The sequence below is a fragment of the Somniosus microcephalus genome, unplaced genomic scaffold (assembly GCF_052327205.1).
Source record: "Somniosus microcephalus isolate GS21.2 unplaced genomic scaffold, FLI_Smic_1.0 scaffold755, whole genome shotgun sequence".
Classification (NCBI taxonomy): Eukaryota; Metazoa; Chordata; class Chondrichthyes; order Squaliformes; family Somniosidae; genus Somniosus; species Somniosus microcephalus.
The window spans coordinates 1-15,330 of record NW_028225942.1 but is presented as its reverse complement, the minus strand read 5'-3'; the positions used below and the strand labels follow the sequence as shown (position 1 = coordinate 15,330).

The following is a 15,330-nucleotide window of genomic DNA, read 5'->3' as shown; positions in this document are numbered from 1 at the left end:
GGAATGACGTATGAGGAGAGATTGGGTCGATTAGGCTTATATTCGCTAGAGTTTAGAAGAATGAGAGGGGATCTCATTGAAACTTATAAAATTCTAACAGGACTACACAGACTAGATGCAGGAAGGATGTTCCCGATGGCAGGGGAGTCCAGAGCCAGGGGGTCACAGTCTAAGGATAAGGGGTAAGCCATTTAGGACTGAGATAAGGAGGAATTTCTTCACCCAGAGAGTGGTGAACCTGTGGATTTCTCTACCACAGAAGGCCGTTGATTCCAATTCATTAAATATATTCAAGAAGGAGTTAGATATATTTCTTAAGGCTAAAGGGATCAAGGTATATGGGGCAAAAGCAGGGACAGGGTACTGAATTTGGATGATCAGCCACAATCTCATTAAATGGCGGAACAGGCTCAAGGGGCCGAATGGCCTACTCCTGCTCCTATCTTCTATGTGCAAGGAGAATGTCTGGCTGGAAACATTTGGGCCAAGCCCCTCTCAAAGCCCACCACAAACAGTACTGGAATATTTCAGAGACTTTTTGTACTCAAGGTGACAAAATGCAGCCTGCCATACATTAAAATGTGCTGTATGAATCTATACACGAGACGGTTTATGTATTGCTTTCTTTGGGGACAGGGGGTAACTTTCAATTTTGGCGGGGGTGCAAACTGGGCAGTAGTGGATCAGCTGGTAGAAGTAGTGTTCTGATGGGAGGCCCCTACCAGGCTCCTGGGCCATTGGAGCCTATTCCGCTTTGTCAGTTTCTCATGCTTTCCTTTAACCTTCTTAACCCCCACCCCTTTAGCTATTCTCACACTCTCTCTCTCATATATGTCTTTTATTTCTTTGATTTCTCTCATTATGCCTAATATTGTCTCATGCTGATATCGCTTCTGCTGTTTAGCCATCTCCCGGTCTCCATTTAAGCACTTTACAGGTCATTATATTTACTTTCCTGTGCGTGTGTGTTTGTGTTTTTTCTCCCTCCCACTTGTCCTGTTCCTTTTTAAATGCTGTTCATCTGTAACATCATCCAGTTCTGCTGAAGAGTCTGTACCTGAAATGTTGACTCCTCTGTTCTCTCCACAGATACTGGCTGACCTGTTGAGTTATTCCAGCATTTCCTGTTTTTGTTTGTGATTTAAACATTGGTAAGATGCTGAATGTACTCATGAGGAAAGTGTTTTAAAGGCTCCAAAAAACAGCAAAAAGTTTCCAACAGTTGAAAAGGCTGTATGGGGGCGTAGGGACTGATTGGTGAAGTTGAAAGGATGAAAAATCCAAACGTGGAGTCTGTGAGCAAGTGGCGAAGGAACGCTGCTCCAGCCCTCTTTGATGCCCAGTAGTGGGACAATTTTCTATCGGTATTCAAGGCCGGTTTTTGAGTAGTCAGCTCCGTGGGGCTGCGTCAGCTTTCTTGAAGCTTTTGCTATCATTCCAAGTCGCCATGTGTGCAAACTCCAACAACTAGACACCCCCGCGACCCCCCCCCCCACCAACCCCCACCCAATGAACCTCAGCTTACACGAGGTGTCTTATTTCCAGCTTCAGGGTAGAGTTGTGTCAAGTTTTAAAATCTCAGCAGCAAACAAAAGTACATAAGCTAACTACAGCCAAACTTCAGAGCAGTAAACACAAGCAAACCAGACCACAGTCAGTGCACAGTGAAAGGTAAACTCACCGTAGGAGGAAGCGGAGAACACAAAGGGCTGCCGGCAGTTGATGCACACATTTCCCTGGTTGTTGAGCAGTGGGTTGTTAGTTGAACACCTGTAGCACATAGGTACAAAGTCCTGTGTACAAATAAGCAGACAGTTACACAAAACACACACACACGTAAAGCAAGGAGAGTCAGCAAGGCAAGAAACAATACCATAAAAACAACAGCATCAATGCTGGACAAAGGTTCTTAAAGGCCACTTGGCAATTAGAACTAATTTTGACTCGTCATTAACATAGCAACAGTTTCAGGCAGGAGAAGACCTTCAGCCCGTCCAGCCCACCTTTCCACAGTATTCCCATGGTGCATTTCTAATAACCCGTAGTCCCATTTGTTGACAAGAACTTGTCTAGTTCCTTCTTGAATCCCGTTTTAATGTTTCTTGCTCCACCACCTGTGACGGCTGCTTGAACTTTCCCCAGAGGACATGATTCTTTAAAGGGTAACAAAATATATCTTCGTAAAGATGAGATGATCCTCCGTGGTGAGGGAAGAGCGGAAATTAGGCTTCAAAATTGTTAGACAATAAAAGCACAAGAGAAAGAAACATAATGGAACAGTTGAGAATAAATACACTGATGCCACTCAGCCTTTAAAAGTTTCTCTCCTAGGCTAGGTGGGTAAGGAATTTTCAGGCCTCTTCCTATAAACAATTTTAATTTCAGTGAAAGGAGAATCTCACCCCTTTAGAATAGTGGCCCAGAAATTCGGCTCTCCTCGGGTGAGTACGCACGGGGTACTCACCCGTAGGCCGAATGGAATTGCCAGTTTCCTGCATGCACTGCGCATGCGCGGGAAACCGGCACTTCCGATCCTCTGAACGAAGGGGTTCAGAGGTCGAACGCGCGCGCAGGGGAGGCTGCGCGTGCGTTTTGAACTTAGGTTTTTCTTTTATAGGTTTTCCCGGGAGGGTAAGCCTGCAGAATTTATACATTTAAAAAGCAGGCGTAAGGCCTGCTTTTTGCAAGGTAAGTGGTCAATTAATTAAAATTAAAGCATTTTTTCCACAGGTTTATTATTTTTAAATACTTTAAAGCAAGGTAAGTTTATTTTAGCCCCATTATAATATAAAATTATTTTTTTCAAAAATTTAAATTGTTTAAAATAGTTATTTAATGTAATTTATAGTTTATTTAAAAAGTGTGATTTAAAAAAAAAATTATTTGAAGGTTTACTGCTATTTTGGGCCCGTAGTATTTATAAGTTTTGACAGGCCTACCGGTCAATCTTATGAATGGGCTTTTCCCTCCTCCGATTGGCTGCCCATGGCTCACGTGATCCCAGGGGACACATCGCACTAACTACGCCCCTGGGACACGCAAGCACAGCGTGCCGGCAGCTGGGCCAGGCCCCAGAGCGGAATTCCATGGGGCCCTACAGCTCAAATGCCGGTGCACAAGGTAAGTGCAGGTCGGGGGCTTACACCCGCGGGAAGCCCCCGACCCGAATTTCTAGGCCATTATGTTTAAATGAAGAAATAATTCAGCCACGGAGCTTGCCACTTCCCATTAAAAAAGAAAATGCTGGTAATGGGCAGCAGCTCTGAAAAGATCTGCAAAGAGATCCTTTATCTGACGAAGGCCCTTCACTGAAACATAATCTCCTGTTTCTCCTTTTAGATGCAGATGGAACTCCTGTGTATTTATGTTTTTATTTCAGATTTTCAGTAATTTTTTGATTAGTCTCTGCTCAATAGACTTTTCTCCATTTCCTTTACAATGTTCCAATTTAGTCAGTCATTCATTGTTCCAGATGAGTCTAATCTATTGGCTAAATTTACTGATCCTACGCTCCCAACTGGGAGTCATGTTCAAAGGGACGTAGTTTGGAGAAAGGGTGCCACCGTGTTGCAGCCCTTTCTCTGATCCATGCTTCCATCCAGCGTGGCTCCCACTTGATAGTGTGGGATCAGGAAATTTACCTGTATCAATATAAAGATGTCACTTTTAAGTTATAATTTGCTTGTTTGAATTCTTTTAAAGAGAATAAATAATTTTTTCATATATTTGTGATGTACAGTATATCAAATGGTACTTACAGGAGACTACTTCATAGAATGATATAGCACACGAGGAGGCCATTCGACCCATCCTGCCTGTGCCGGCTCTTTAAAAGAGCTATCCAATTAGTCCCACTCCCCTGTTCTTTCCCCATAGCCCAGCAAGTTTTTCCTTTTCACGTATTTATCCAATTCCCTTTTGAAACTTAGTCTTGAATCTGCTTCCACCACCCTTTCAGGCACAGCATGTCAGATCATAACAACGCGCTGCATAAAAAATGTTTCCACATGTCGCCTCTGGTTCTTTTGCCAATCACCTTAAACTTGTGTCCTCTGGTTACAGACCCTTCTGCAACTGGAAGCAGTTGATCCTTATTTACTCTATCAAAACCCTTCAAGATTTTGAACACCTCTATCAAATCTTCTCTGCAAATTGGCTGCCGCGTATCCCACATTACAACAGTGACTCCACTCCAAAAGTACTTCATTGGCTGTAAAGCGCTTTGAGACGTCTGGTGGTGGTGAAAGGCGCTGTAGAAATGCAAGTCTTTCTTTCTAAGGGGAACAACCCGTTTCTCCACATAACTGAAGTCTTTCATTCCTATCATTCTAGTAAATCTCCTCTGCACCCTCGCTAAGATCTTGACACCTATCCTGAAGTGCGGTGCCCAGAATTGGCAATACACCAGCCTAACCAGTGTTTTATAAAGGTTTGGCATAACATCCTGACTTTTGTACTCTATGCCTCTATTTATAAAGCCAAGAATCCCATATGCCTTTTTAACAGCCTTCTCAACTTGTCCTGCCACCTTCAAAGACTTGTGTACATACACCCCCAGGTCTCTGTTCCTGCACCCCCTTTAAAATTGTACCATTTAGTTTATATTGTCTCACCTCATTCGTCCTGCCAGAATGAATCACTTCACTGCCTTAAATTTCATGTGCCTTGTATCTTCCCATTTCACCAGTCTCTTGAAGTCTGTTACTAACCTCCTCACTGATTACATTTCCAAGTTTCGTGTCATCAAAAAGTGCAGTGGTCCCAACACCAATTTTGTATCCACGCTGCCACTGCCCCATTAATCACATGGGCTTCAATTTTGTTACTCTATTATGTGGTACTTTATCAAACATCTTTTGAGAGTCCATATACACATTAACCACTCTATTTCTAAACTACTCTTTATTCTAATGCTGTTTGTCTCTCCCAGTCCTCTGTGCACCTTGTGTCTCCTCTCTAATGCTTCATCCTAGTGCCCCCTCCCCCTGCCAAATTAGTTTAAACTCTCCCCACAGCACAAGTTAACATCCCTGCAAGGACATTGGTCCCAGCCCTGTTGAGCTGCAACCCGCCCTTCTTGTACAGGTCCCTCCTGCCCAGACCTGATCCCAATGTCCCAGAAAACTGAAGCCCGCCCTTCTGCACCATCTCTTTGTAGTCAGTGTTAAGCAGAGTCAATAAGATGAGGGTGGGGCCTTTGTCTTTATTGTGTATTAATATGATGATTGTGGCTGTTGTGATAATGATAGGGTGCAGACGTCAATGTTAACAAAGAATTTTGTTAGAGGGTACGCTGTTGTAGGATTTGGCTGAATAGCTATTGGATCCAGGGTGTTTGCCAGATTAGTGACTCTGTATTGCTACTTGGATCTTTTTGGCTGAGATTGGGAGCCTAGTGATTAGGCCTACTTCTTGGCGAGTTGCGACAGCGGCAAGGTGGTGAGATAGTTGTTGTTGGGTGCCATACACCTGAGATGTATAGTGTGGCATAGAAGCCTGCAAAGTTCCCTGTTGATCTCAGTGGGTTCTGAGGATGTTTTGCTCACTACTTTCCTAACAGTTGCGACTGTTCCATTCTATATTTATTTTCGCATGGTGTATCCTTGCACCTTTCCAGGCTTGGCCTGTAATATTTTCCTTTGGAGTGTCAGAGATTTCTTTCTGCTCCTGCTGACAGCAGACTGTTTAATTCACCTCTGGCCTGTGTCAGAGGCGTATGTGTGTGTGCGCTTGTGTATATCCGAGGGGAGGCCTTGATTATCTTTACAAAAAGAGAACACACCCCAGGTGCAGCTGTGTATCCCAGTCTCTTTAGGTAAAGGAGTCTATTTATATTTTGAAAGGTGTGAATTATGAAAAATGGTGGCCTAATGGCTCTCATGATGCCATCACTCAGGCTGGTCGTGATTGCGCTGTGAGGTTAAATTGGCAAATCCTGAATGGTGACTCCCTGTCCACACCCTCTCTAATGGAAACGACAAGCCTTTAATCAGTCAATTACATTAGAAGTGTGGCAGTGTTAACTCTCCTGATTTTACTCCCTCCCCACCCTCAGTTGGCATGGCTGAGCTCAGTTACTGAGTGTGTGTGTGGGGTGTTGTAGACACAGCCCGTGTGCTGCACTGCTTGGAGCAGCATGTTGGAGCTCCACACACTATCCTGACACATTGCGGGCGAGAATTGCTTTGGCTGCCGTTTGCAAATGTATTCAAAAAGGACGTGCTTTGCTACATACCGTGACTACAGAAAATCTCCCCCATATGTGACTGAACAGTTCACAACACTGCACCCCAAGTTTGACAGCATCCCCCTCTTCTGTGACAAAGAAAATCTTAAATTACTTTCAACATAAAGCACTATTTTTAATGCTCTGCTACACTTGCAGTCAGTAGCTGATGAAGTTCCTCACCTCACTGTCATGGAATGGCTTTGATCGAATCGTCAGGCTGCCCAACTCAATGGACTCCTGGAACCTGACAGGAATGCGCAGGCCCTGCAGTTTGTCGTAGGCATGCCGGGCCAGTTTGTACGCACCCAGGGCCTTGCTTTGTTTGGCTAGAGCATATAGAGTATTACTGCTAATAGTTAAGGAATAAAAGTACACAGTCTTTTCTCTTCAGAAACTCTATGGAACTGAAATTAATCATACTGCATGGTATCAGTCATTGAAGAGTTGACATATTTGTATGAAAGCACACTTTGTGACACTGAAATTCTTTGCCCATTGTTTTAATAAGGTGTGAAGGATGACTTTCATACGACTTATTCATTACTAATATCACACAGTGTGGTTTCAACCCATAAGAGTGAGGCTCCGTTCAATAGCCTAATGGGTAAAGGTAACACCTGGTACAGCACTAAGCCATACAGAAAGTCCATGTTCGATTCATAATCTGTGCTTAGTTAGCTGATTTCAACTGGGGTGCTCCAATTGGCCTCAGCGCCCATTGGCTAAAGAAAGGCAAAAATCAGCTAGGGATTTTGCTCCCGATCACTATCTGATAACAGTTGCTGCAAAGTAGCACATGTGTGAATGTTGAGTGAAGACAAAATTGGGCTCAGCTGTTGTAACCTTTTCACTTGACATTCTGTCAACACTCACTGTCTCGCCTCATACGAGTGGGCAGGTAACTGAATGCTACCAATATCCATGGAAATGTAGCCCAGAGTCAGTATCTGAACAACTGAGGAGGAAGGGAAAAAAATGGCAAAAATAACCTCCAGGAGCAAGTTTATGATATGCTTAGAATTAAAACAAGCACAATGGAATCTGGATAGAAGCAATGTCAGGGGCAACAACAAGTTGTCTGCAACTGGACTCATGCACTTTAATCATTATATCCACTGGCAGTGAGTCAGAGTTTAATCCTGATCACACTCACTCATAGAACCATAGAAGTTTACAGCAAAGCAGGAGTCCATTCAGCCCTCCAGTCTGTGTTGGCTTTGTTCGAGCAATCCGAAAACTAATCCCATCGACTCGCATTCCCCCATAGTCCTGTATCTTCCTCAGCTTCAAATGGATATTCAATTTCCCTTAAAAGATGCAATGGTGCCTTCCTCAAACAGTCTCTGTGTAAAGCAATTTCTCCTCCCTACTCATTCTTAGTGACAATTGTAAATTGTTGGCCCACCAACCAGGGGAAATAGTCTTTCCCTATTCGCTCTATCAAAACTGCATCATTTTAAAAATCTCAATTAAATCTCCTCTTAGTCTCTGCTCTAGTGGAAATAGCCCTATTGTCTCAAGTCTCTCCTTACAACTATAGTTTCACATCTCTGTCATTGTTTTGGTGAATCTACTGTAATATGCTCTGTGATGGGGTGCACATTACTCTAAATGTGCCCTACTTTGCCTTGTACAAAATATTATTCCCTCTTTACTCATGTTCTCCATTTATAAAACCAAAATGCATTTTTTATGGCTTTATCTCCCTGCACTCACACCCTTAGGTGTCTGTTCCACCACATGCTTTGGCATCTTTCCATTGAGTTTATACTCTCATTCCTTCACCTCACACTTCTCTGCATTAAAGTGTATCTATCACCTGTCTGCCAATTCTGCTAACTGTCCATGTTCCCTTGAAGTCTTTTAGAGTGCTTCTCACTGTTTGCCAAACTCCCTAATTTTTCTTCACCAATTTAATCTTCACAGAAAAAGAATTCAGATGGTATTCGGCAGTTTCAGAAAGTATTGAATACCTTTACTGTGCCCAGCTATACAAAATAGATAATTGTACAGCATCCTGAGCTTGAATCCAGACATAAATGGGAAGCAGTGCAATATGTTGGAATTCTAAAGTTGGATCAGGCAGCTTTAGCTGGAGTTGTGGAGCAGTCCTAACTAACATTACAGCAGAGTTGGAGGAAGCCCTGTAATATAATCAACCTGGGACCAGTGGCTCCAGCAGCAGAGAGACCGCTCAAGAGAGGTTTTTTCCCCACATGCCCCACGGACAAAGTGCCACTGGCAGCTCGTGACACCACTGCTTGCTGCTGTTTCTCTGGGCTGCCCATACAGGGCAACAATGTGATTTTTGTCAGACATCAGGGAAGAAAACAGATCATGCAGAGGATTCAATAATGCTGTGGGTTCTGAAACCCGCTCTGCATTTCCATCGGGAGATTTCAGAATGACTTGCCAGAATATGCTAAGGTAGACCGTATACATAGACTTTGACATGGATTTGTCTACAGGGGCCAGTTGAGCTGTATCTGTATTGTTAGCTCCTTCAATGGGTGGGATGATTAACTGGCTGTCTGTTACAATGAGATGACCAGCGCAGTAATTATGATCCATATCAGTTGACTGTTAGATTCCCATTACCATGTACAGACCAATATCAATGGGATAAGCTTAAAAGAAACAATGTGCCTCAAAGCAATACTCCAGGAAAGATTCACGAAAAGCCTGCCTCAGAAATGCCAGTTTTTCAGGCTTAAAAAGTTTGAACTTACTTCATTTTGATATTTTAATGTTTTATTCACCGATGCAATCGTGGTTCTTTGGCTCATTATATTTGGAGCACTCAGATTGACATGGGTTGAAGTGGGAGTGCTGGACATGGAGTTTCTGCTCTCCCAGCTTCAACACTGAACCAGATGTTGAACCCAAGCAATATTTTGTTTGTGATATGCTACCTCCTGGCACACAGTTCTCTCTCTACTCTAGCCACCCCAGTGTGCTGCACTATGACACCACCACCTAGAGGCCATATTTGGGCTCAAACCCAGTTCTTCTCTGCACTGCTGAAGGCACTGCCTTGGCTGGGGTACAGTTGCATTGGTATCAGCAGCCCTTTGGTACCTCATCCGGATGCTTATTCTTTACGGGTGTGACCTTACATGGTAAGTCCTGGAATATTCAATCATAGGATCACAAAGGCGGCTGATGCTGTTCCTGCCGATACTTACGCATGCTTTGCAACAATGTTGCACTCAAGAGCAAGAACCCTGTATGCTTTATCCCTTCCATAGCCCTGGGACCCTGAGGCCACCCCTGCCTGGCTGAGATCAGCTAACTCAGCAAAAAAACAAGGAATCAAAAGTGGGGCCTTCCTTTCAAAGCCAACCAAACATAGTCTCAACACAAGGTTCTGAACTGGTTTTGTCTATAGCTGTTTTCCATTGTGTAAAACCATACAAGTTTTGGAAAGTTCAATACAAGTTGTTTAAAGATAGTGGCCTAGAAATTCAGTATAGCCACTTTTGGGGCGTTAAAGTCGGGTGGGCGCTAAAGTTTGCGCCCGCCGGAAAGTGGAGACCACTTCGCCGATATTCAGTAGCTTTGGCCAAGGAGTTTGGGCGAGCGCTAAAACTGGCGTTGCACGCCTATCTTTAGGCGCTAAGCCGACGGTGCAGACTGATACAGCCGAGGTCGGGCGCAGCGCAGGTGCGGTCATGTTTTGATTGACAGCAGACACCCTGGCGCCGGCCAGCTCTTAAAGGGGGAAGGGTCGACTTGGTCTGCTGCCACGCCCTGGATACTGCAGCCCTCCTGCTAGGCCTAAACACTGCTGCTGGAGAGAAATAGCGCCAGGAAGGATGGAGAGGGCCCGTGAGCGAGCGCAGCGCTTCTCTGGACATGATTTAAAGGTGCTGGTTAGGGCTTTGGAGAGGAGAAGCCATATCTTGTTCCCGGACAGTGGCAAGAAGCCTCCCAAGAGGGTGTACAGGAGAGCCTGGAGGGAAATTGCCCAGAGGGTCACAGCCAACAGCGATGTCCCCAGGACTGCTGACCAATGCTGGAAAAAGTTTAACGACCTCACTCGGGTTGTCAGGGTGAGTACCCTTTCCACTGTCCTCTTCATCCTTGCATGTGCACCTCACATTATGGGCAAAGGGACCTCAAAGGCCTAATGGCCAGCCCTCATCCAGCAGCTATGGCACTGGCATGAACATCAATTGCACTTTCTGCACTTTACACACTGGCCAAGCTATTCAACCATGGGAGGCAGTGCACACAACAACAGGGGACCACACTGGCCAAGCTATTCGACCATGGGAGGCAGTGCACACAACAACAGGGCACCACACTGTACTTAGAGGCCGTCCTTTCTCTTGCAGGCCAAGCTGGCCCAGAATCTGAAGAGCCGTGCCCAGTTCCAGCAGCTCAGTGAGCTGGAGGAGCGCGTGGGTCGACTCATGGGTGCCCGGGTGATTGGCCCCGTTGCAATTGGAGATGCCGACCCTGTGCTGGGCACCAATGGTAAGGACATGACCGTTTGGACCTCTCTCGTTCCCCTTGCGCTTCAGATCTACATCCTTTGCCACTGTCCGACCAATGCGCAGAATGCCACCACTCATGCCTCCCTCGCTGACGGCCTGTCCTCACTCTAAAGCTACTCTTGTGCCTTCCTGCTTTCAGCTGGTGAGGAGGAGGTCCCTGAAGCTGCGAGTGTCTGTCCCTCGGAAGAGGAGGACGAGGAGGAGCAACAGGAAGGCGGCACATCAGGGGAACCCTCATACGCGCCAGGGGATGGCAATGGAGGGGAAACGTGTTCCCTGGAGGAAAGCCAGGGGGAAGTGTTGCAGGGGAGTGTAGCTCCTGTGCCCAGTGGCGACCAGCCACGCGGGAAGGGTCGGGCAGCTCGGCTGCCTTCTCCGCAGAGGGGGGAAGTGTTGCAGGGGAGTGCAGCTCCTGTGCCCAGTGGCGTCCAGCCACGCAGGAAGGGTCGGGAAGCTCGGCGGCCTTCTCCCCAGAGGGGGGAAGTGTTGCAGGGGAGTGTAGCTGCTGGGCCCAGTGGCGTGCAGCCACGCGGGAAGGGTCGGCCAGCTCGGCGGCCTTCTCCCCAGAGGGAGAGTCCGGCCTCCAGGCCGGAGACGGTCCTCGCCCAGGAGGTGCGCCTCCTTGATCAAATGTCCGCGGACTCGGATCGTCGGCACACCGAGTTCATGGGGGTTGTGGCACGGTTGCCTGAGGCCATTGAGTCCCTGGCTCATAGTGTGTCAGATTTCGGGGCCTCACAGGCCAGGGGTTTCGAACAACTCGCGGCAGCACAGGCCAGGGGTCTCGAACAATTCGGGGCATCACAGGAGGCGAGTCGGGCACAATTCGGGGCATCACAGGAGGCGAGTCGGGCACAATTTGGGGCATCACAGGACGCGAGTCGGGCCGAATTCGGGGCATCACAGGACGCGAGTCAGGCCGAATTCAGGGCAGCCCAGGACGCGAGTCGGGACGACTTCAGGACAGCACAGGCAGCGAGTGGACAGTTGATCAGTGGTGCCGTGCAGTCACTGGCTGGTCTGATGCGGGCACAGACCAGGGTAGTACGGGCACTCACTGCTGCCACACTCGCTGTGTCACGCATGCATCGCCAGGGCACCCGCCGCGCTGCTGCAGCACAGCGGTCTCGCCTTCACCAGATTGCTGCGCTTGCTGCAGTGCCAACCCGGCCGAGTGTCAGTGTCTCTGGCGACCAGCGAGCGCCTGCCATCAGCCAGCTTGCCCCCATTGCTGCAGCCGCCACTGCCACTCCCCCAGCAAAGCTGCGATGAGCTGCTGGAGAGACTGATGCTGCCCAGCCACAGCTGCAGCAGGCAGCAGCCGGCCCCTCGAGGGCCAGAGCTCGTCTAGGCCGACCCCCAAGGGCATCTGCCGTCACGCAATGTGCCCCTCAGGAGCCTTCCCCCAGCCTTGCAACACCCACAGGGCCCAGGTTGAGGCAGAGCAGCAGGTCGTCCAGGGGCCGGAAAAGGCTGGGCAAGGACTCGCCCTCTCGGCACACAATGTAGAGTGTGTTGGCAAATGTTTTTTTATATGGGGGTGCTTGTGCTGTCTATGGGGGGGGGGTTCTTTTGGTAAGGCCGAGGATGAAGGCCATTTGGATGGACAAGTTTTGTTATTCCTCCCCAGGTTGTGGGAGAGATGTTTTTGACTGTTTTTTGGGGGTGTTGTGTGTTTTTGGGTTTCATGTGGGAAGGGCCCTGAGTTTGTTCAATAAAGCTTTTTCTTTATTCAGCTTGTCCATGTGTGATGTTTCAAGTGGTTGTTGCGTTAACCGGCTGAGGGCTTGTGGAGCGGCTGCATTCATGTGCCTTCATTGCTACAAGCCATTCCCTGACAGGGGGCCTAGAAGTGTCGTTCAATAAGCCTCCGCCGGACGGCCCTTGGACCTTGTGGCTCCCTCCTGGGCTGGTACTCCTCCTCCTCCTCCTGGTCCTCCTGAGGTGGTGGTCCAACGTGAGGTGGCAGTGCCTGAGTCCTGCGGATAGCCAGGTTGTGCAGCATGCAGCAAACGACGACGAACTGGGAGACTCTATCCGGCGAATACTGGAGAGATCCGCCGGAGCGATCCAGGCAGCGGAACCGTTGCTTGAGGACGCCAATCGTTTGCTCTATGATGTTCCTTGTGGCTTGATGGCTTTCGTTGAATGCCTCCTCAGCAGGGGTCCTGGGCGCGCGGAGCGGGGTCATGAGCCAGGTACACAAAGGATAGCCTTTGTCCCCGATAAGCCATCCTCTTGGGGGAGGCTGTGCCTGGAACATGTCAGCCACAGTAGTCTGGCGCAGGATAAATGCATCATGGCTGCTCCCTGGAAAGCGGGCATTGACAGCTAGGATGCGCTGCCTGTGGTCACACACCAGCTGTACATTGAGGGAATGGTAGCCCTTCCGGTTGCGGTAATCCTCGGCATTGTCGATAGGTGCCTGCAAAGCCACATGCGTGCAGTCAATGGCGCCCTGCACCATGGGGAAGTCGGCGATCCTCGCAAATCCGACTGCACGCTGCTCCTGCCTCTCTAGGGTCATGGGGAAGGAGATGAATTGGTGTCTCCTTGTGAAAAGGGCATCGGTGACCTGCCGGATGCAGCGATGCACGGCAAACTGGGAGATGTTCGCTATGTCCCCAGCAGCGGCTTGGAAGGAGCCGCTTGCATAAAAGTTCAGAGCCACCGTAACCTTCACTTCCACCGACAGAGACGTCCTGCACATCAGCTGTGGACGCAGATCTCTGTGAAGCAGCTGGCAGATCTCTGCGAAGCAGCTGGCAGATCTCTGCAACCACCTCCCTTCTGAAGCGCAGCCTCTTAACACACTGCGCGGCAGGCATGGTGAGATAGGACACCTGCTGGCGGTATTCCCTGAGTGGGTAAGGCCTACGTTGCCGACGCCTGATGGCCCCTCTGCGTCTAGGCATGGCTGCCCCTCTCACACAGCGTCTGCGAGCCCTTCGCACATAATGCTGGAACTGAGGGTTGGAACCCCATGCAGCCCCCATAATATACTTGCAAACAGTGAAATCACAATGAGTCAAATTTCCAAGCTCTGGCCAGAAGCCAAAAATACCTCTCCTATGTTGTCCCAAATCAGTAAGGTCTCTTCCTTGGTCTCTGTCCAGAAATCCGTTGGACTAAAGTCATTGTAGCAAAATGGCTGGCCTTTATAGTTCAGTCTAAGTGCCCTTTAATTAGCGCTCCCCGAGGCCCGCAGGGCCTCTGCTGCGTTCCACTTCACAGTTCTTAACAGCGCCACGCCCACATTGGGCGGGCGCCACTGAATTTCCGGTTTGGGGCGCACAAACGGCGTTGCACGACGAAATGACGTCATAAGTTGCGCGCGCAGCTGAGCACGCGCAAACACTTTGCGCCGGCGCTAAATGTCTACTGAAGTTGGGCGTAGGCGCAGATCGTTCTGCGCCCGGCCCTAAGTGCCTAGCGCTCGAAATCTACTCCTCTTATGGCGCTAACGGCTGGCGAACGCAACTGAATTTCTAGGCCAGTGTTCTTACCCCTTGGAATGATTATACAGAACTTGTTGAACACTAGAATGCTGAGATTACATCTCATTACATTACAGTTATGAAAAGCATGCAAGATCACTAATGAGCAGGACAGCGTAGCCTTATAGATCCCAGGGCATGAGCACCCATTTGTAAAAGCCCAGAGGGACATGTAGTAAACTCCAGTGGGGTCCAAGAACCGTTCAAACATCTTAAATCTCAAGTATGTCACTAAGAATTCCTCCAAATGGCATGTCAGAACCACAATAGCTACCTATGCTGTTATTACCCAAAGGTTAATGCATTTTACAGAAGTGGGCGGGCCATCCTACAGGGGATAGCGTTGAGGGGAGGGGGGGGGGGGGGGGGGGGAGGGGGAGGAGGGAGGAGGGAGGGGAGGAGGGAGGGGGGGGGGGGGAGGAGGGTTACCCCGGCAACCGGGCCCGGGCCCCTCTCAGCGTCAACCGCGTGGCCCAAGATCCCGACCGAAACTGCGCAGGTCAGTGGCGGCGTCGCTCGCACGGTGGCTCCAGGTCACCAAGGACTCTCCCTCTCTCCTCCCACCCGCCCCTCTCTCTCCTCCCACGCCCCCCTCTCTCTCCTCCCACCCCCCCTTCTCCTCCCACCCCCCTCTCTCTCTCTCCTCCCACCCCCCTCTCTCTCTCCTCCCACCCCCCCTCTCTCTCTCCTCCCCCCCTCCCTCTCCTCCCACCCCCCCTCTCCTCCCACCCCCCCCTCTCTCTCCTCCCACCCCCTCTCTCCTCCCACCCCCCCTCTCTCCTCCCACCCCCCCTCTCTCCTCCCACCCCCCTCTCTCCTCCCACCCCCCCTCTCCTCCCACCCCCCCTCTCTGCTACCACCCCCCCCCTCTGCTCCCACCCCCCCCCTCTCTCCTCCCACCCCCCTCTCCTCCCACCCCCCCCTCTCCTCCCACCCCCCCCCTCCTCCCACCCCCCTCTCTGCTCCCCCCACCCCCCTCTCTGCTCCCACCCCCCTCTCTCTCTCTCCTCCCACCCCCCCTCTCTCTCTCCTCCCACCCCCCCCTCTCTCCTCCCACACCCCCCCTCTCGCCTCCCACCCACCCCTCTCCCTCTCCTCCCAACCC

General features: G+C 49.4%; 1 protein-coding gene across 3 annotated transcripts in view; it reads right to left on the bottom strand.

Moving 5' to 3' along the window:
* The window catches only part of LOC147081147 (intraflagellar transport protein 122 homolog), a 45,629-nt gene extending 38,222 nt beyond the window's left edge, over positions 1-7,407 (bottom strand). The window contains exons 1-2 of one of the 3 annotated variants that reach the window (XM_085980935.1): positions 6,410-7,407; positions 1,682-1,793 (exon numbers count right to left, since the gene is read on the bottom strand). In XM_085980935.1, coding sequence (XP_085837061.1) covers positions 1,682-1,781 — 100 coding nt within the window. In that variant the 5' untranslated portion in view covers positions 1,782-1,793; positions 6,410-7,407. Of the gene's footprint in view, positions 1-1,681; positions 1,794-2,003; positions 5,687-6,409 lie in introns of those variants that run through there. The other 2 variants (XM_085980934.1, XM_085980936.1) reach the window with 2 other exon arrangements.
* Positions 7,408-15,330: the final 7,923 nt, after the last annotated feature.